This window comes from Rhincodon typus, chromosome 34 (assembly GCF_021869965.1).
Source record: "Rhincodon typus isolate 14 chromosome 34, sRhiTyp1.1, whole genome shotgun sequence".
Taxonomy (NCBI): domain Eukaryota; kingdom Metazoa; phylum Chordata; class Chondrichthyes; order Orectolobiformes; family Rhincodontidae; genus Rhincodon; species Rhincodon typus.
The window spans coordinates 6,587,931-6,609,131 of NC_063365.1; the positions used below are offsets into that span (position 1 = coordinate 6,587,931).

At 43.4% G+C, this 21,201-nt stretch overlaps 1 protein-coding gene across 1 annotated transcript in view; it reads right to left on the reverse strand.

Moving 5' to 3' along the window:
- LOC125486859 overlaps positions 1-21,201 on the reverse strand; it is a 43,442-nt gene that overhangs the window by 3,940 nt on the left and 18,301 nt on the right. Inside the window, exons 8-14 of the mRNA XM_048616325.1 lie at positions 15,237-15,418; positions 13,655-13,853; positions 13,216-13,420; positions 7,866-8,039; positions 6,234-6,342; positions 4,017-4,165; positions 2,324-2,429 (exon numbers count right to left, since the gene is read on the reverse strand). Coding sequence (XP_048472282.1) covers positions 2,324-2,429; positions 4,017-4,165; positions 6,234-6,342; positions 7,866-8,039; positions 13,216-13,420; positions 13,655-13,853; positions 15,237-15,418 — 1,124 coding nt within the window. The remainder of the gene's footprint in view (positions 1-2,323; positions 2,430-4,016; positions 4,166-6,233; positions 6,343-7,865; positions 8,040-13,215; positions 13,421-13,654; positions 13,854-15,236; positions 15,419-21,201) is intronic.

Below are 21,201 nucleotides of genomic sequence, written 5' to 3' on the forward strand. Positions count from 1 at the left end.
AGATTCGCCAATGGTTTTGAATCTTTGACCTCTGCTTACTGACCCGCTCAGTGGTGGGGATGGGCCTTTTCTTTCTCTGTTTACTCCATGAAACCTTTGACCAACCAGAAAATCTGTATCAAGTTGCCCCTTAACCATCTCTGTTCCAGGCAGAACATCTGAATTTCTCAAACCTCTTTCCACAGCTGATTCCCACTTCCTTTTTGCTGATTTAATACTCTAGCCATGACCTCTGTCTCCTGATGAACAATAGAATCTTTAATATGCTCAATATTTTGCTCTGTTGACCTCTTACACTCTGACATCTCTAAAATCCCAGTCACTTTAAACTCCTCCAGCCCCACAACCCTCCGACATATTTGACCTCATCTCATACAGACCTCTAGAGCATCCCTGATTTTAATTCCTCTCTGTTAGGTAGCTGTGCCTTAAGTTACACCTCCGTCTCTCCACTTCACTTTCCTCAGAGTCGCTCCCTAAAATGCAACAACCAAATTGAATGCAGGAAGTACAGGGCAATCAGGGATGGCAATAAATGCTGGCCTAGCCAACAACGTCCACATCCTGTGAATGAATAAAACAATAGTTTTAAAAAGTTCCCTCTAAACGAGACTGATATAATGACCAGATAATTTGTTTTAGTTTATTAGCCAGGATCTGGAGAGATTAGATCTGCTCTTCTTTCAAACAGCAACATGAGATCTTTTACATTTACTCAAGAAGCCCAACAAGAGGCTCGGTTTAAATCACTTTCTGAAACTTGGCTGCATTCCCTTGATATTGCACTCACGTCCCAGGAATGGGGTTTGAACCGGGAAATGTCTGACTTTCAGCTCCAAACGGAGCCCACAGCTGACCCCCAGAATAGGATCGAGCATCGGGTCCTGCAGTACACTGATAGCGTGAAATGGGGTGATCCCTGAAAGAGGTTGTCACATTCGTCTTTGAACTGGAGTCAGTCTGAGCTTTTCAACTTAGCTGTGATTTCTCCCAAGACCTCCTTCCGAAAGGGAACATTAGATAGAATGCACACACACACACACAGAGCTACTGAGACAGCCAGGCATTGCCACACACAGGAACACATTATCACATGTAAAGACTCAAATGCATCCACAGAGATACATATACAAGACAAGTGAGAACCACAGCTGAGATAGCAAGAACTGTAGACGCTGGAGTCAAAGATAACACAGTGTGGAGCTGGAAGAACACAGCAGGCCTGGAAGCATCAGAGGAGCAGCAAAGTTGACGTTTTGGGTCCTGAAACATCAACTTTCCTGCACCTCCAATGCTGCCTGGCCTGCTGTGTTCCTCGAGAACCACAGCTGACAGTCACCTCCTTCATAGAAGGGTTAAATCTGTACTCAGCAAAATGAGCTCAGCCCTGAGGATCTCTGTATACAGTTCAACACAGAGCAATTAACTTCTGAGAAAAGAATCTAGTGGCAATATATCCTCTGAGAACTTTACACATTGAATAAAAGATGTTCTTACATTTCTACTGTAAATTGTGAATGGGGTAAATCTGTGGGTTTGAAAGTTGCTGAGTTTTACTTGAGATCTAACATTTTTCTTGAGATCTGACATCTTGTCTAGCACTTCCTGAAAGTAAGCATGTAGTTGCAGCAAGCAGTGGCCTTTGTAGTTAGGTGATTCAACTATAGGAGCGGGGATATCTTGATGCAATTATAAGGGCCTTGTGGAGACCACACCCAGAGTATTGTGTGCAGTGTTGGTCTCCTTACCAGAGGAAGAATATTTTGGCTTTGAAGGGAGTGTAACAAAGATCTACCAGGCTGATTCCTGGAATGGCAAGACCGGTATGTGAAGAGAGACTGGATGGAATAGGACTATCTTCACCGGAGTTCAGAAGAATAAAGTGGGGTGGTGGGGAGTGCATAGAATACTATAAAATACGTACAGGACTAGACAGAGTAAATGCAGGAAGGATGTTCTTGATAACTGTGAAGTCCAGTAGAAGGAGTCTAGGACAGGGGTTAGACCATTTAGGACTGAGATTAGAAGTAATTGCTTCATCCAGAGAGTGATAAACTGATGAAATTGTCCTCCACAGAAAGTGGTCAAGGCTAGATCATTGAATGTTTTCATGAGGGAGTTAGATATAGTCCTTAGGGCTAATGGAATCAAAGGATATGGGGAAGAAGTGAGAACAGGTTACTGAGTTGGATGATCAGCCATGATCATATGGAATGATGGAGCTGACTCAAAGGGCCTAATGGCCTACTCCTGCTCCAACTTCCTATGTTTCTATCCCCCGTGAGAGACAGAAACCAATATTTACTAAGGTCACTGAGCATACCTCTGCTCGTGGAAACTTCTCAAGATGATCGAGTGTGAAAATAGATTCAATTTCAGCAATGAATAGCTTATAATCAATGTAGTCTGGCATCTTACATGATTCGTACCTGCAGAAGAAAACAATATGCAGAATGTAAATTGAAAGGGCTAAGATTATACAGAAATCTCACATTAATGCTGGGACAACACTTCAACCATTTCTCTCATTTTAATTAATGTTGCAATGTTTCCAGTAGTTGGTATTGCAGGAGAATGTTGACAATAACTGATAGTGAAGAGGCTGTAAGGAGGAAGTTAGAGGGGTTTTGGTTCTGCGAGCTGGTTTAGTCAGGTGCTGCTTGCAGTGTGGTTTTCACTGAGGCTGCCATATTGCTGAGGGGCGGGGCTGGTGGGTTAATTGTTGAGGGGATTTGTGATGAGGCTGGCATTCATTGGCAGGCACAGGTCAGGGAGAGGAGGGACAGTTAAAGGTTGGCTGCTGTGAGAGACCAGGGAATGACACACCTAGAGAACAAGATCCCACCTGTGTCCATGGTGGTCTGCTAGTCAATAGCCTTCAACATGAACAAGATGTTTTAATAGCTGAGACAGTAACCCTGAATCAGAGTCTAGAGCACAGTTCAATTAGGAGTTAGAATTTTCCTCAAGTTAGCATCTTTGGAAACTCCTGAACCCATCCAGGCCTCAGGTGTACTTGCTTCCCTCTGGATGCCAGCCTAGGAGGTTGAGAGGATTGTACAGGTTTCAGGGAAGACTCTACCTCCTAAACCAGGCCAAGGCTACTCAGAAAGGTAACCTTTCAGCTTGGAATCTGAAAAGGGAGGACCTTAGCCCAACATGAACAATGATCCACATTCCATAACCCTGAGCTACAAGGTCCAGTATCAACATTGTCACACTAGAAGAAACCAAAATAGCTGATGCAAACTTTAATTACGTGTTCTAGTGGCATGGAAAGGGCACTGAAGACTATTAAGAACATTGTGTGAATCAATAAGATTGCGTGAACATGACAGGGATGTGCAGGATCATGCACAAACAAATCCTGGGTGAGACATAGCAATGAAGATTTAGTTTTGACTCAATAAGTTCAGATTTGGCTTTAAGCTCAGTTGGGTTGCTGTTGCAATGTGTAGACAGTGAATGGACGTTTCAATGAGTTTGTATTTGGTGACCTGCAATCGCTTCCAGCTTCAAGTCTCCCTTGGAAACAGTTTCCAAAGCTACTGAAAGCATGACATCTTTTTAAGTGCTGCATTTGATTGCAGCCCCGTTCAGGTCTACAGTTGTTCCAACTAGGAGAAAGTATAGAGAACCTGCAATCAGGCATTAACTCTTCAATTTACTTTAGACAAGACTGTATCAAAATAGTTGAAGAAACTTAATGTTTTGAGAATCATGACTGGAGCTATCACATTTGGGATCAAAACAACATAAAGTTGCATTTATAGAATCATCAAAGGAGTAAAACAGCACCAGACACTCCACAGCATGTTATCAAACAAAATTTGCCATGTAAGCTGATATTAGGACTAAAAGCTCGGTTCAACAGTTTGACTTTAAGGAGTGCTTTAGACGAGAAAGAGCTGAGGACATTTAGCATGGGAATTCAAAGGGGTTGTGTTTAACAATGTCAAGTTGAAGCCCTGTTATTTTAAGCTGAAAATGTACCAAAATCTGCTGTGTAAACTCACGCTTTCTCGAGTATTTCCATCTCTGAAGATTGTAGCTCAAACCCATCCAAGTCAAGGGCTCTCCTGAAGTTACTCTTTGAAATACGCCCACTATTCAGTTTGTCAAAGTCCTTCATATGGTCTCCAATCTTCACCGGCTTTCTGAATGTCTGAACCAACACAACAGGAGTAAGATATAACCTACAACAAGCAATAACTGTCTGTTTCATACCTCACGCATCTCAACTATGAACATTGAATCATGCAATTGTTTCACTAAAAACCTCTTCACATTCCACTTACCTCTGAAGTGGATTTCAGTAGAGATGGGTCAAATTGGACTTGAAGAGGTCATAAAGCAGCCAACATGATATTTGCCATCTCTTCATACTGAATTCAGTACCAACATTCCAAGCCTATTAAATTTCGAAGTTAACCACTCTGTATTCAGTATTATGGGATTTTAGCATAGGTTTTTTTTAGGTGTTGCACAGAGTGGGGCTGTGTGCTCTTGAGTTTAAAAGACTCAGAAATGACACAATTGAAACATGTAGGATCCTGAGGGGACTTGACTGGGTGAATGTCAAAAGGATGTTTCCTCTTTTGGGAGAATCTAGAACTAGGGCTAAATTTAAAAAAATAAAGAGGCATCCATTTAAGACAGAAATGAGAAAAAATCCCTCAGAATGTTTTGAGTCTTTGGAATTTCCTTCCTCAAAAGGCAGTGGATGCAGAATTTTTAAATATTTTTAAGGCAGAGGTAGGTAGATCCTTGATTACCAAGGGGATGAAGGATTATCAGGGTTTTTTAGGAATGTAGAGTTCAGGTTAAAATCAGATCAGCCATGATCTTACTAAATGTTAGAGCAGATTGAAAGGCCGAGTGAACCAGTTTCGTGCCTTGTTCATATGGGAGGAGATAAATGGTCAAGATGGGAAAAATCAGTTGGACGTGACTTTGATCTGATTACAGAGGTCATTCTTCATCTTGTCAACATTCACACTCCCTATTTATGGAATCACTAACTCCTTCCTGGGACAGATATCCTTGAGGGTCAAGGATACCTCAATGCCTTATGTGTCAGTCTGGACAAGTGTCAGTGAGCTGAGTAGTCAGTATAGCTTTTATTTTAATGCTTGATTGATCCTCAAAGCCTAACTCTAGGTAGCAAGTTGATACTCAGACCAAGAGCACAACCTGTTCCATGGGGTAGTAATCCCTATGATCTTGTGCATCACTTTATGCAGTACAAACTCCTTGCTGGTGCAAAAGTATGAGTACCAGTTGTTGGCAGGGAAAGACTTCGATGCTGTTTTCATCCCCTAAGCTACTGTTTCTGTATCTTTGCACAATTTTCTTGGAGAATAGTGTGATGCAGTGAGAGAATTCTATTTTTTCATGGGATGGGGGCGGACACTGGTTAGGCCAGTTGTCACCCGACCCTAATTGCCCTTAAAATGAGAAGGCTTCTTGAACTGCTCTAGTCCATTTGGTACATATAGCTGTTCAAGATTTCAAACCAGAGTCAAGGAGGGTTTCTAAGTCAGGGTGGCGTGATGCCTGATGGGGAATTTGCAGAAAATGGTGTTCCCAGGCATCTGTTGTCCTTGTCTTTCCAGATGGTAGAAAAATATTGTTGACGTAGTCTTTGGGAGTTGCAGCAGCTGCAAATGGTGCACACTACTGCATTTGTATAGCACCTTTAACATCGATGGTGAGATTTGGACCGGAAGTTTGTGTAGGAGCTAGATTTTAATGAACATCCTAAGTATAGTCGGAGGGTTATAAAGGTTTTACAGGAAGGAATTATAAAACTTTGGGTAGATATTTGAAGACAAAGCTACTAATGTGAGATGAATACAAGAGGAGAGTGCAACACGCCAGAATTGGAAGAGTGCACAGATCTCGAGCGTTGTGGGGTTGGAAGAGATGACAGAGATTGATTGGGGTAGTGCCGTGGGGACGGATTTGAGAACAAGAATGAGAATTTTAAAATCAAGAAGTTGCCAAATTGGAGTCAGAGTAGATCAGTAAGAACAATTGAGTGAGTCTTGTTGCAAATTGGGATACAGGAAGCAAAGTTTTGGATGATTTCCAGTCTACATACAGTGCCATGTGAGATGCTGGCCAGGAGTGATGTACCATGTATGGGGACAGTGGTGTGATACAGGTATCAGAATTCTGTATTGTGACTGAACAGCAATGGAAGTCCGAGAAGACGTGCAAAATAATGTCACCTTGGTTTTAATCTTTTCCAAGATGGAGTTAATGTCAGATAAGGCTCCCTGTTCAAGGTTTTTCTTTGACTCATTCAGCCGATGAATCTCATTCATTAGTTTGTTATACCTGTGTAAGAATAAAAGCAAAAGGGTCAGTAAGTGGAGGGTAAGGTTGCCATAGACCTGCTCGCCCCATAGCAAGAAAAAACAAATGATCGTGACTTAACCAAAGAGTCAGCATGCATCAGGCACGGGGAGAGGTTAAGAGAATCTGTTACGGCAACCTCAGCTGGTGCAAGAATTGAACCCATACTGTTGCTATCACTCTGGTGTGCAAACAACTGCCTAGCAAACTGAGCTAACCAACTTGCAGCAGAAAATGTCCAATTAGCTCATACAGCAACACAGCCTAACATCCAACCCTCTGAGTCCCCAGCTCACCAATGCATACTCTACATAACAATGCAACATCCAACACACTTGGCTCAACTCAGCAGTAGTCAGTGAGGACTGGGATGACGGGAAAGGGAAATGGGTACCATTTTGCATAGCATTTTGCAAAGGTTGGAGGAGGGGAATCAACCAGGAGTGGATCAGAGTCATCAATGACCTTCATCTTAGCCTTCAATCATCTCTCCGGTGAGATCCTCCAGACTCTAACCATGCCATGTCAGCTTTCCTGGCCCTCCTTGACTCACTGCAATGACCTCACTGCGATGTAAGGTGGACTCAGCCATGCCATCCTCCTCCGATGCCACTCCTCCATTGGATGCCCTTGCCTTATCAGAACATCATTAGCAACTGTGTCCCTTAATCCACACACCATTCTTGACTGATTCAGATATGGCTCAATTACAGTCACATTTGACTGTAACATCCACGAGATTGGCAATGGGAAATGAACCAACCTGGATTCCACCTTCTAATTACTACTCTTTCGGCAAGTGTTTGTTAAGCAAGGCCAGCAATGGGCTCAGTTATGATGCTTCACTGCCCCATCTGCACTGCTGAGTCCTACACATGGATTAAATTTTGCCATCCCTCTGGGCTCCCAGCTGGGAAGTGAGCTGGCCATTAAGGTGGTAGGGGGATGTTGTTTGAGGGGTTGGAGTGCCAATCATCTGTCCACCAGCATGGTATTTTGCCAGCAGTGGGGATACTGGTGGATAGATCTCTCAGAAAGTGGCATTTTACCAGCGGCAGGTGAGGGTTCAATCATGTATAAAAACCACCAGGCAAATGCAGGTAGCATCTCAGCGGGTTCAGTGGGCAGAACCCGTGTTCGGGCAGTCTTTAGTCCACCAAGGATCCAGAGGGCCAATGGTAAAGCCTGCCATTATCACATCACTGTGCCAAACCACCCACTTTTTTTGGCATTCCCTCCCAAACCTGCATCCCCAGACTCCACTTGCCTATCTGGAACTCTGTGACTGCCTTTTCTTCTGCGTGCAGTCCCAGCAGTGGCCACCACTCCTGGTAGTGCTGCTGAGCTCTTAGCCCTCCAATTGGCTCATAGATCATTCGGGATGTGGAGGTAGTCCCAATGCAGCCCATCCTTCCCTACTAACCACTCATGAAGAGGTGGGAGAGAGGAGTGAAAATTGCTCTCTTGCTATGAGAGAGTGCATTTACCCCATCCTATATACTCACATCTTCTCAGGCTTTTCATGGGGATCCACCTCTTCCAGGAACCTGACAAAGTCGAAGCCCAGTTCATCACAGTAAACTTTCTCCAGTAGGGCCATCTCCTCCTCAGTTGCAGGAAGATTGAGCATCGTGAGGCATCGGCGAAACTGGGCCCGAAATACATGGTTATTGTTATATCTAGAAAATTAACAATGACAAGACTTACAGGTGGAACTCACCCATCTACACTGTATGCCCGAGATGGGATCAAGCAGAATGTGAATTTACTATAGAGTTATCCTTGTGATATATTAACCAAAAGCAGTAGTTTCACTAGCTATGGGGAGATAGTGGCATAGTGGTAATGTCATTGGCTAATAATTCAGAAGGCCCAGCCTAATGGTCCAACATTATGGTTCGTATTGCATCTTGGCAGCTGGTGGAATTTAAATTCAATTAATAAGTTTTGAAAGCTTAAAGCTTGTCTCAGTGGTGACCACGAGAAATGCCATCAAGTGTTGTAAAAACCCATCGGGTTCACTAATGTCCTTTAGGAGGGGAAACTGCCACCCTTACCCAGTCTGGCCTAGACAGTGGTTCCCACCCTCCAAGTGGTTCTGAGTCATGGACTGTCTACAGCAGACACCTCAAGGCATTGGGCAGTATTGCCAATGCTGCCTGCGCACAATCCTGCAAATCTACTGGGAAGAAAGATCCACTAACTCCAGTGGTGGATCTCCTTGACCAGGCCAACATCCCCAGCACTGAGGGACTGACCACCATTGATCGGCTGTGATGGGCTGGGCACATCGTCTGCATGACTGACACGAGACTCCCCAACCAAGTGCTCTACTCCCAGCTCCGAAATGGCAGGTGAGCCCCAGGTGGACAGAGAAAGCGCCTCAGTGGTACACTCAAGGCTTCACTGGTGAAGTGCAGCATTCCCACAGACTCCTGGGAATTACTGGCCCAGGACTTTCCAAACTGAAGGAGGATGCCATCGGGAGAAAGAGGAAGGCAGGCGAAAACAGCATAAGGAGCACACTGCTACACCAACACCCCACCCACCCCTACCTGCGACCACCACCTGCCCCAAGTGTAACAGAGCCTGTGGTATTCGCATTAGTCTGGACAGCCACCTATGGACTCACCCCGGGAGTGGAAGTGAGTTATCCTCATTTGTGAGGGACCACCAATGATGAAACTCCAGAACGACTGCAAAGTGTTTGACTCTTAACTGCCCTCAGTTCCAGGTCAATGAGGGATGGGCAACAAGTGCTAGTCACATCCACATCCCAGGGAATTGAAAAGAAATGATGAATGTCAATTCTTGTTTCTATGTTAGGTTAAAAAAAACTATTCCATCTCTTAACTGCCCCACTCCATTTTTTAATACGAAATCCAGTGCAAGCTGGGAGGGTGGGCAACTTCCAATTGCATTGAGCCCAATTCTTTTGCTTAGAAACTAGTTGTCTGCAGGTGGGCAAAATGGGATTGACCATGAATATAAAAACAGTGTGGGGGTGCCAACTGCTGCTTGGCATTGGCATGAATACAACGTGTGAGGAGGCCAGATCTCAGGTAAAGTTTCCATACCATTACAGTGTCAGGCACCCCTGCCAGAACACCCCAGAACAAAAATGCCTTTCCCACAGAGGGGTGGCTTGACATTGAGACTTGCTATCAGGAGCTCATTTACAGAGGGTACCACTTGGCTTGTAAGCCTGGGGCAGATTTTGCACAGATGGTAGTCAGTTGAAGGTTCAATCATGGAAGTTCTCAGGATTTCTCAAGGTCTTTCACTGCTGTTGGAATGGGGTCACTGTTATAATACAAGAAATGTGGCAGCCAATTGTGCACAGCAAGCTCCCACAAATGGCAATGAAATAGTGGCCTGTTCATCAGAGTTTTAGCAATAACAAACACAGAATGCTGGAGAAACTCAGCAGGTCCAATAGCATCTGTGGGGAGAGAAACAGAGTTTCTGAAGAAGAACGGGGTCAGGGTGGGGATGGAGGTGGTAGCCTAGTGGTATTATCACTGGACTGTTAATCCTGAGACCCAGGTTCAAATCCTGTCATGGTAGATGGTGGAATTCAAATTCAATAAAAAATCTGGAATTAAGAGTCTAGTGATAACCATGTATCAAGTGTCATGAAAAACCCATCTGGTTTATTAATGTTCTTTAGGGAAAGAATACTATATTTACCTGGTTTGACCTACATGTGACTCCAATGTGGTTGACTCTTAACTGCCCTCTGGGCAATTAGGGAAGAGCAATAAATGTAGGCTTAACCAGTGATACTCTCATCCTATGAATGAATACATTTTTTATTGGACTCCATTCTGGCTTTCTCTGATGAGTTGATGATCAATGATAATCTCTACCTTCATTGAAGTGAATTACAATCTGTCTGAGTACTGGAAACAATGCCAAAGTGGCACAAAATGGCATCGTTTGCAGATGGTAGACTACACAATGGGATGATTCTCGGCAAAGGGACCTATCCACAGACTGGGGAAATCAAACTACCATAGACTCACATATTGGACATTAACTCTGTTTCTCTCCCCTACATGCTGCCAGACCTGCTGAGTTTCTCCAGCATTCTCTGCATTTGGTTCAGATTTTCAGTATTTTGCTTTTATTTGAGTGATTTTTTAGTGATCTTGGTTTGAGGCCAAATATTCGCATGGAGACCAGGGATAAATCCCAGCCCTTCTTTGAACTAAAGTGGGCTGCGGATTCTTTATGTCATCTGATACAGCACACTGGGGCTCAGTTTAACCTCACAAACTAGGCCTCTGACCGTGCAGCACTCCCTCAGGACAGCACTGAGGTGTCAGTAAAGATTTTGTACTCAAGTCCTTGGAGGTTGAGCCTCTGAAAGAGAGGCAAGAGTATTATCACAGAGTAAAACCTGCCTGTGCTCAGCAGGTACAGGGAAAATGGAAAAAAAATCTTGTATCAGTGTCTTCTGTGGAAGGGGAGATTAGGGCACAAAAGCTCTTAAGGGACTCTCTCTCAGAATTTGCATCCTGTTAAACATTTATACTTGTTGAGTGAATGAATTGGGAAGCATCAAAATTTTCTGGAATCAGGGTGAAAGAAGGCGAGAACCATTACAACATTTAATAGGTATTTACATGAACATGCCCCACCTACAAGGCATAGGGACCAAGAGCTGAGAGATGGAATTAGAGTGGATAAGGATGACAGGCATAGAGAGTCACAGAGCTGTTAGGAAGGGACTTCCAGATTTTGGGCCGAAAGGCCTCTTTTTATGCTGCAAATCTCCATGAGTCTATGGAAGTTTGATTTCCCCAATCTGTGGATAGGTCCCTTTGCCGAGAATCATCCCATTGTGTAGTCTACCATCTGCAAACGATGCCATTTTGTGTCAGTTGGGCATTGTTTCCAGTACTCAGACAGATTGTAATTCACTTCAACGAAGGTAGAGATTATCATTGATCATCAACTCATCAGAGAAAGCCAGCATGGATCTCTAAAAGGTAGATCTTGACTGCTAAGCTGTTTTGAGGAGGTGACTGAAATAATGGACAGTGGAATACCTCTGGATGTTATTCCTACAGATGACCTTGGATAGAATCCCTCCTATGTGACTGCCAGCTAAACTAGAAGCTCATTAAACTAAAGACAAGTCACTCATCTGGCTCAGTAACTGGCTGACCGACAACAGACAGAGAGTAGAGACAATAGTCAGGTACTCTAATTGATTAGATGAGGGGCCAGTGGTATCCGACCAGGATCTGTGTTAGAGATTTGACTACCCACCACATCTATCATCACCTTGGAGGATGGGATGGAAATCCTTACAGCCAAGGTTGCTACTGACACAAATATACCCTTCTGTGGGGAAGCTTAAAATTGCAGAGTGATATTAATAGATGAAGTGAACAGGCAAAACTGTGAAAAACATATTTCAATCTAAGCAAATATAAGGCCATCTGCTTTGGACTGAAAAAGTATAGAACAGGTTAAATGGAGAAAGATTGGAAGCAGTGGAGGTCCAAAGAGACCTAGGAGTCTGTAAATATTATATGCAGAAAGTATCAGAAATAATCAAAAATGCTAATGAAATGCTGGACCTTTTATCTTAGGGAGCAGAATACAATGAGGTAGAAGTTACTTTACAGCTGCACAAACTCTTGTTTAGCCCACAACTGGAGTACAGTGAGCAGTTCTAGCATTCAGGGACGTTGACATCTCCAGCTAAAACAGCTTTTGTTTCCATCTCTAATTACCATTGAGAGGGTGATGGTGAGCTACTTCTTTGAACCATCGCAATTTATTTGGTCTAGGTGCACTCAAGGTGCTGGTCCCAAGGGAGTGTCAGAACTCAAGTGACATGAAAAGAACAGCAATATATTTCCAAGCCAGGAGAGTGAGAGGCTTGGAGGGGAACTTGCAGGTGGTGGTATCCCATGTATCTCGACCCCTTGTCCTTCTAGATGGAAGTGGTTGTGGATTTGGAAGAAGTTGTCTAAGGATCTTTGGTGAATTTCTGCAGTGCATCTTGTAGATGGTGCACACTGCTGCTACTGCATGCTGTTGGTGGAGGGAGTGGATGCTTGTGGATGTTGTTCCAATCATTTGGACATGGACTGCTTCAGCATCTGAGGAGTTGTGAATGATATTGACCGTTATGCAGTTGTCAGTGAACATCCCCAGTTAGAATCATAGAGTCATACAGCATGGAAACAGACTCTTCGGTGCAACAAGTCCATGCCAAACATTATCCCAAACTAAACTAGTACCACCTGCCTGCTCCCGGCCCATTTCACTCCAAACCTTTCCAATTCACGACATGCCAACAAAGCTAACTCTAATACTTATCCAAATGTCTTTTCAACATTGTAATTGTACCCACATCAGGAAGTTCATTCCACACGTGACCCAATTATGAGGGACAGAAGCAACTGAAGATGGTTGGACCTAGGTTACCACCCGAGCACCTCTTGCAGCGATGCCCTGGAACTGAAATGACTGACCTCCAACAACCAGAACCATCTTCCTATGTGCCAGGTATGACTCCAACCAGCAGAGTATTCCACTGATTCCTATTTTGTTAGGAAACACTTTAATATGCAAATAACAGCAGACGTGTAGAATTCTCTTTGCAAATGGCGGTTGATTTGAGGTCAGTGGTTAATTTTAAATCACATTTTTGTTAGCCAAAGGTATTAAAGGATTTGGGGGAAAGACAGATTATGTCAGCCATGATTTCAATGATTGACAGAACAGGCCAAGTGGCTAAAAGGTCTCCTGCTGCCATGTTCCCTCAGCCTTTCTTAATTTATAGATTTACACTTGGAAGCTTTTATCAAATAAGGAAAATGAAAACCAACATACCTGTCAAAATCCCGAAAGACTGGGTATGTCTCGAGATGCCTGTGGTTGATTCGCTCTTTCAAGCGACAAACTAATGACTTGAATTGAGCCCTCTCTGGGGGATCCAAGATGTCTGCATCCACTGTGCCAACCTTGGGCAACTGGTAGGTCTCCAATGGTGGGACCTTGACATTGGGCTTCTTCTCTAGTTCAGGGATGGTAAACACTGGAAAGAGAGGTGGCATTTATTTAGACAGGGCTAAGGCAACTCTCAGTTCGGAGACAGTGTTATGAGAGGTGTAGGCCTCTGACAATCTAAAGTACAGAAATCATCTGTGACATTGCAAAGATAAGAAAACAGAGATTTTCTTGGATAGAGTAATTACCTTTACTAAGGTGTTTCCGGTTATCTCTCTCACTTCTACTCTCCAGGTTAGTGGCTAAGCAAGTGATTCCATACCTGAATCAATGTCTTTGGTGAAGTTAGTCCAGATGACATGGCCAGGCATCTTGGGATCTTCATAACATTGTACCAACGCTCTGAATTGGGCATCGTTTAGTTCAGGGCTGAACCCGATCATATTCAGGGTTCTTCTGAAGATTGGGATGGGAATCCGTCCACTGTGCAAAGTGTCAAAGTCCTCAATGAAATCCACAGTCTGAAAGGGAAATATATTTTAGCTAATCCAGCATGAAGTGTGGGTGTTGCCCTGTGGGTTTACCCTCTAACACACACAATCTAAACATCAGAGTCTAGATTTAACAGGGCTGCTCTGTGGAGTCTTTTTAAATTAATTTTTTGGATGATGGAGTTGCTGATGACCAGGCCAGCATTAATTGCCCATCTCTAATGCCCTTGAGAAGGTCGTGGGGCTACTTCTTCAACTGCTGTCATCCATTTGGTATAGGTACGCCCACAATGCCCTTAGGAAGGGAGTTTCAGGATTTTAACCCAGCGACAGTGAAGGAAAGGTGATATGTTTCCAAGTCAGGATGGTGAGTGGCTCGGAGGGGATCTTGCAGGTGGTGGTGGTCTCATGTATCTGATGCCCTTGTTGTCCTTGTAAATGGAAATGGTCATGGGTTTGGAAGGTGCTACCTAAGGAGTCTTAGTGAATATCTACAGTGTTTTTTGCAGATGGTACACACTGCTGCTGAGCGTCAATGATGGAAGGATGTTGTTTATCTGTCATGGTGTGTAGGTATCTCTGGCAAAGGCATCATTTGTTGTCCATCCCTAATTGCCCTTGAACAGAATGGCTTGCTTGGCCATTTCAGAGAGTCAACCACTTGGCTGTGGGACCTGGAGTCATATATGGACCAGACCAGGTAAGGACAGCAGATCTTCCCTAAAGGATATTAGTCAACCAGATGAGTATTTATAACAACCAAGACAGTTTACTGGTCACCATTACTGAGACTAGATTTCAATTCAGGATTTATGAATTAAATTTAAAATCATAGAGTCATTGAGTCATACAGCATGAAAACAGACCCTTCGGTCCAACCAGTCCATGCTGACCATGTTCTCAAACTAAAATAGACTACCAGCTGCTGCATGGGGTTCTGAGCCCACATCCCCAGAACAATGCCCTGGGCCTTTTAATGACTGGTCCAGTGACAATATGACTACACCACTGTTTCTGCACCCCTCGAATGCATGTTGAAGATAGTGAATGGAGTGGGCTGTTTTGCCCTGGATGGTGTTGATCTTCTTGGGTTTTACTAGAGCTGTACCCCATCAGGCAAGTTGGCAGTGTTCCATCACACTCCTGACTTGTACCTTGTAGATGGTGGACAGGCTTTGGTAAGTCAGGAGGTGAGTTACTGCTGCAGGATTCCCAGCCTCTGACGAGCTCTTGGAGCCAGGCTATTTATGTGGTGAATCCAGTTGAGTTTCTGGTCAACGGGAAAATACAGGATGTGGATGGTGGTTCACCCTCCAACTTGAAGAGAGGTAATGTGGGAATGGGGGAGGGGAAAGTCCAATAGGTGAAGTAATTTAAAACTTTAGAAGTGCAAGAAGAAGAGCCAATTCTCACCCGGACTCTGTTGACCAGAACATGGTGGCGCATCCGGGCAAGCAATTCATCCACGTTAACAGTGCTGTCATTTGTCTTTCGCTGGGGTAGGAACCCAAGCTGTTGTTCTTCCAGCTTCAAAGGTGTCTGTTCTTCTACTGGTGTTTCAGGTTCAAAGGAATCTGCTGTAAATCCGGTATATTCTGGAGATGGGGGCAAACAGAGGTATCAACTCGGGCTGACCCACCTCCACTTTGGCAACTAACGAATTGGTGTTCAAGATCCTTGTCACCCCCATTCCCTCCACAATCACTATGTTAACTGCTGAGATTAGACACAGAATTCTCTACCCAAAAAGATAGAGAGATGAACTAAAATCGTTTGAAAAACAGTGCAAAGCTTTTTTCCCCATATGTAACCATAAGAACATAATAAATAGGAGCAGTAGTAGTCCATTTGGCCCATCAAGTCAGCTCTGCTATTCAATAAGATCATGGCTCTGATGGGATTGTTGCTTAATTTCATTTTCCTGGGTACACCCCCATAGTGATTGGAACAAGGGCCAGGTGGATCGCATCGAGTTTGAGATCTGTGATTGAGGTTGTTAACCTGGGCCAATCAGGGAGCCCTGGCTGACAGATATAAACAGGAGTCTCAGTAAGTCCCCTCACTCTAGGGACTGGCTCTGAGCTGGCTGGTCAGAGCCCATGTAAATAAAGGGTGGCTTGGTGACAGGATATCTGCCTCCTTGGACATATTTCAGCCCTCAATAACCTTTAACTCCCTTGTCTATCAAAAAAAAATCATAGAAAGCCCAACATGTCCACACCACCCCTCCAAAGAGCATCCCACCCAGACCCATTCCCCCATGTCTAACCCAAACATTCCTGGGCACTATCAGCAATTTAGCATAGCCAGCCCACCTACCCTGCACATCTTTGGACTGTGGGACGAAACCCACACAGACAGTTGCCTGAGGGTGGAATTGAACCTGGGTCCCTTGTGCTGTGAGGCAGCAGTGCTAACCACTGAGCCACTGTGCCATTCAGTTCTGAATATATTTAATGACCCATGATTGATCCTTGGGGAAGAGAATTCCAAAAACTAACAACATTCAGAGAATAAAGTGCACCTGATCACCAACTTAAAAGGGAGACCGCTATATTTTTAAAATCTGTCCAGTGTTGTAGATTCCCCCCATGATGGGAAATGTCTTTTCAGCATCTACCCTGTGATGGCCCCTTAGAGTCTTACATTTCAATAAGATCACTTCTCATTCTTCTAAACTCCTTAAATATTGTCAAGTTCCTTTAAGTAGTTGCATACTTTCAATTTTGCCCCCCAGAACCGCTCAATTTTTTTCTCTTTTCACCTTTCCTACCCACCTAATACAGTATGTTTTTTTTGGAAAATAAGTAAATGAGTTTTACAACCCCCCACCCCCACCTCACCCCACTCAACCAAGTGAAATCTGTGCAGCATTGACATTGCTGACTATTGTCTTACTGCAAACACTGCCTTATTCCACAAAATGCTTGTGTAAGTCAGAATCCAATTTATGGGCTTGTTAAGGCAACTTCTACAGAGTTTTTCATGTTTTCAAAGGACCTCTAATTTACTGCTCACTGAGACACTCTAGAGACCACAAGCGGTACTGCACAGGATTCATTTGGAAACCTCACCTTAATGATGGGATGGACAAATCTGGGTGTGAAGACTGATGGCTGGAATTCTCAACCAATGTATGGTAACCTCTTCCTACCATTCTTACAAGGGCTCTTTTGGTGCAGTGGTAGTTCCCCTACCTCTGGGCCAGGAGACCTGGGTTCAAGTCCACCTGATTCAGTCATATCATGTCTGAACAATTTCTGAAGAAGGGGTCTAGGCCCGAAACGTCAGCTTTCCTGTTCCTCTGATGCTGCTTGGCCTGCTGTGTTCATCCAGCTCTACACCTTGTTATCTCATGTCTGAACATGTTGATTTAAAAAGTACCTATAACTAGATCCTGCTTCAGCAAAGAACCTTTGAAGTTGGGGCAAAATTCTGAAACTCCACAGACTGTATTATATCAATTTGAAAATGACACCAAAATTGGAGGTGTAGTGGACAACAAAGGAGGTTACCTCAGAGTACAACAGGACCTTGATCAGATGGGCCAATGGGCCGAAGAGTGGCAGATGGTGTTTAACTTAGATAAATGTGAGGTACTGCATTTTGGAAAAGCAAATCAAGGCAGGACTTATACACTTAATAGTAAGGTCCTGGGGAGTGTTGCTGAACAAAGAGACCTTAGAGTGCAGTTTCATAGTTCCTTGAAAGTGGAGTACCAGGTAGACAGGATAATGAAGAAGGCATTTGGTATGCTTGCCTTTATTGGTCAGCACATTGAGCATAGGAGTTAGGAGGTCATGTTGCGGCTATACAAGACATTAGTTAGGCCACTTTTGGAATACTGCGTTCAATTTCTGGTCTCCCTGCTATAGGAAAGATGTGAAACTTGAAAGGGTTCGGAAAAACTTTACAAGGATGTTGCCAGGGTTGGAGCGTTTGAGCTATAGGGAAAGGCTGAATAGGCTGGACTACTTTCCCTGCAGTGTCGGAGGCTGAGGGGTGACCTTATAGAATTTTGTAAAATCATGGGGCATAGGTAGGGTGAATAGCCAAGGTCTTTTCCCTGGAGTGGGGGAGCCCAAAGCAGGAGGGTATAGGTTTAAGGTGGGTGAGGAAAGATCTAAAAGGGACCTAAGGGGCAACTTTTTCACACAGAGGGTGGTCCGTGTATGAAATGAGCTGCCAGAGGAAGTGGTGGAGGCTGGTACAATTACAACATTTAAAAGGCATCTAGATGGGTATATGAATAGGAAGGGTTTCGAGGGATAGGAGCCAAATGCTGGCAAATGTAACTAGTTTTATATAGGATATCTGGTCGACATGGACGAGTTCGACCGAACAGTCTATTTCCATGATGTACAGCTCTATGACTCTCCTGGTATTTTCTGATCAACATGTTCAGAGATGTTATTATTCACCTCTGGAGCAGGTGGGACTTGTGCTTGGCCTAAGTTTCTCAAGCTAACATACGGGATGTGTCAAGAATTCCTGATATTCTATGGAAAAGTAGGGAGGTGGTCATGCAGTGGTGATAGCATTGTGGCAGTAATTCAAAGGCACAGACCTAATGTTCAAGGGTCAGGGGTTTGAACCCCGAGAATTAAGCAGATCAGCCACGACCTTGCTAAAGATCTTGATGGAGCAGGCCACTCGAGCCTGTATTAGAATTTAAGAGCTTGGAAATAGAGCAGCTGATTAATGGTCCATTTGAGACCCCCACCCTTTGATAAAACCTAAGTGTCTTTTCTTTCTAATCCCCTCGTATCATAGAGCTATAGATTCATTACGGCACAGGAAGAGGTCATTTCAGCCCCCCAACCCATGCTGTCTTCCTCTGTTCAGTGATCCAGTCAGTCCTAATCTCTTACTTGATCATCAGGGCCCCTGCACATTTATTTCCCTCAAGTGCCCATCCAATTTTTTTTGAAATCATTGATCACTTCCCCTTCCACCCATTCATATGGCCATTCAGTTCCAGACTACGAACACACAAACTGTTCTCCCTTATAGCCCCCATGTATCTCCTGTCCAGAACCTTAAATCTGTGTCCCCCCGATCTCATTACTATCAGTTCGTTTTTTTTTCTTTTTCTACCTGATCTAAATCTATATTAATCATGTATATCTTGATCAAATCTCCCCTTAATTACATCTGTGTCAAGCATTTGCCAAGTGTTCAAGTTTGTGAACAACTGCAGGTTCTCCAACCTGACCTTGTAACTAAAATCCCTGTTCCTGGAATCTTTCTGGTTGATGCAACGTAACCAGGGATTATCAAGGTTCAGCATACCCTCCCTACTTTTATAGGAAAGGATGGAAAGAAATAAATTTTAAAAATAAGAAGAAACATTAAATAACCTAATAAAACTCAATAAATGAAAAGTCTGGTCCAGAGAGATTGTTTCTGCCCATTTTGACAAAGTCCAGAGAAATGATATCAGAGCATTATCACTTATAAATGATTTATATAATAATGTTTAATTGCAGAGTACTGGTGTATAGTGAGCATTATAGCTATGTTTTAGAAAGGATATTGAACTTATGCAGGCAACATCAGGCCCTTAGCTTGATGCCTTTTCAAACATCAATGAAAAGACATTAAGACATGTTTTTAAAACATGTTTTCCTGGAAATCATATGACTTATGGTCATTGCTGGTATTGGTTGCTTGAACTCACTTCAGAAAAAAAAAACTTTTGCAATTGGGTTTTATGGCTATCCACTGTGTTTGTAGACTTGGAGTTTCTGTTTTGGCGGTAAACCTGCTAAGAAAAAGCTGCTCAGCTTTGGTCCTTTGTTTGTGAAGTATCTTTGTGAAGAATCCAGTATGTAACATGATCGTTCATCTGGGAGAGAATGATTGAAAGAACTTCTCAATATCATATTTCTGAAGCAAGCTGTGTCTGCCAACCTTGTGTGATTAGTGCCTTGACAGCATGTGTAAGACCATCAGATCAAGTGACTTCAAAAGTATTCTGTACTCTATCATATTGATTTAAAGGCTAACCACCCTTGAGCAGAATGTGTTTTTCCTTTCATAGTCATACATCACAGAATCAGACCCTTTGGTCCAACCAGTCCACGCCAACCATTATCCCAAACTAAACTAGTCCCACCTGCCTATGCTTGGCCCATATCCCTCCACAAAGTTCTCACTCAAGTACTTATCCCAATTTACTTCAAATGGTGTAACTGTACCCGCATCCGTTACAGCCTCGGAATTTCATACACGAACGACTCTCTGTGTAAAAAGTTGCCCCCACATCTTTTTTATATCTCTCTCCTCTCACCTTAAAAATATGTCCCCTTGTCTTGAAATCCCCAACCCTAGGGAAAAGACACTTGCCATTCATCTTACCTATACATATCATGATTTTATAAACCTCTACAAGGTCACCCCTCAACCTCCTAAGCTCCGGTGAAAAAAGTCCCAGCCAACCCTCTATTCCCAGCAACATCCTGGTAAATCTCTTCTGAGCCATCTCTAGCTTAATAATATTCTTCCTATAACAAGGCGACCAGAACTGAACACAGTACCCCAGAACAGGCCTCACCAACATCCTGTACAACCTCAACATGACATCCCAACTCCTACACTCAAAGGTCTGAGCAATGAAGGTAAGTGTGCTAAACACCTTCTTAACCACTCTGTCTACATGTGATGCAAATTTCAAAGAATTATGTACTTGAATCCCCAGGTCTCTCTGTTCTACAACACTACCCAAGGCCCAACTTTTAACTGTGTATGTCCTGCCCTTGTTTGTTTTACCAAAATGCAGTACCTCACATTTATCAAAATTGAACTCCACCTGCCATTCCTCAGCCCATTCACCCAACTGATCAAGATCTCTTTGTAATCTTAGATAACCTTCTTCAATGTCCACTATACCACCAATTTTAGTGTCATCCGCAAATTTACTAACCTTGCTTTCTATATTCTCATCTGAATCATTTATATAAATGACCCAACACTGATTCCTGAGTAACACTGCTGGTAACAGGCCACCAGTCCGAAAAACAGAGTGAATCTCTATAGAAAGAAAGCTGATTCTCCCTCTTGAAGTGTGTTTGTGTCCATGTGCGCGAGTGTATCCCCTGGGTTATTTAAAAGGGTTAAATTTATATTTACATATTACTCACAGTGTATATTAACTAATTCTGCATTTTCATGAAATAGGTTTTGTTTTATAATAAACTGATCATTTTGAGTTCATTAAAGAAATGTGGTTGATGGCTTCTTCCTTGGAAATCTAATATAGAGAAAGCATATTAATTGGCCATATGAGGATTTGGGCAAAACATTTTTAAATTAAGAGATGAAGCCAGTACAGATGAGTGTAGGTAGGGAGTTGGGATGGGAGTTGGTCAGTGAGGAG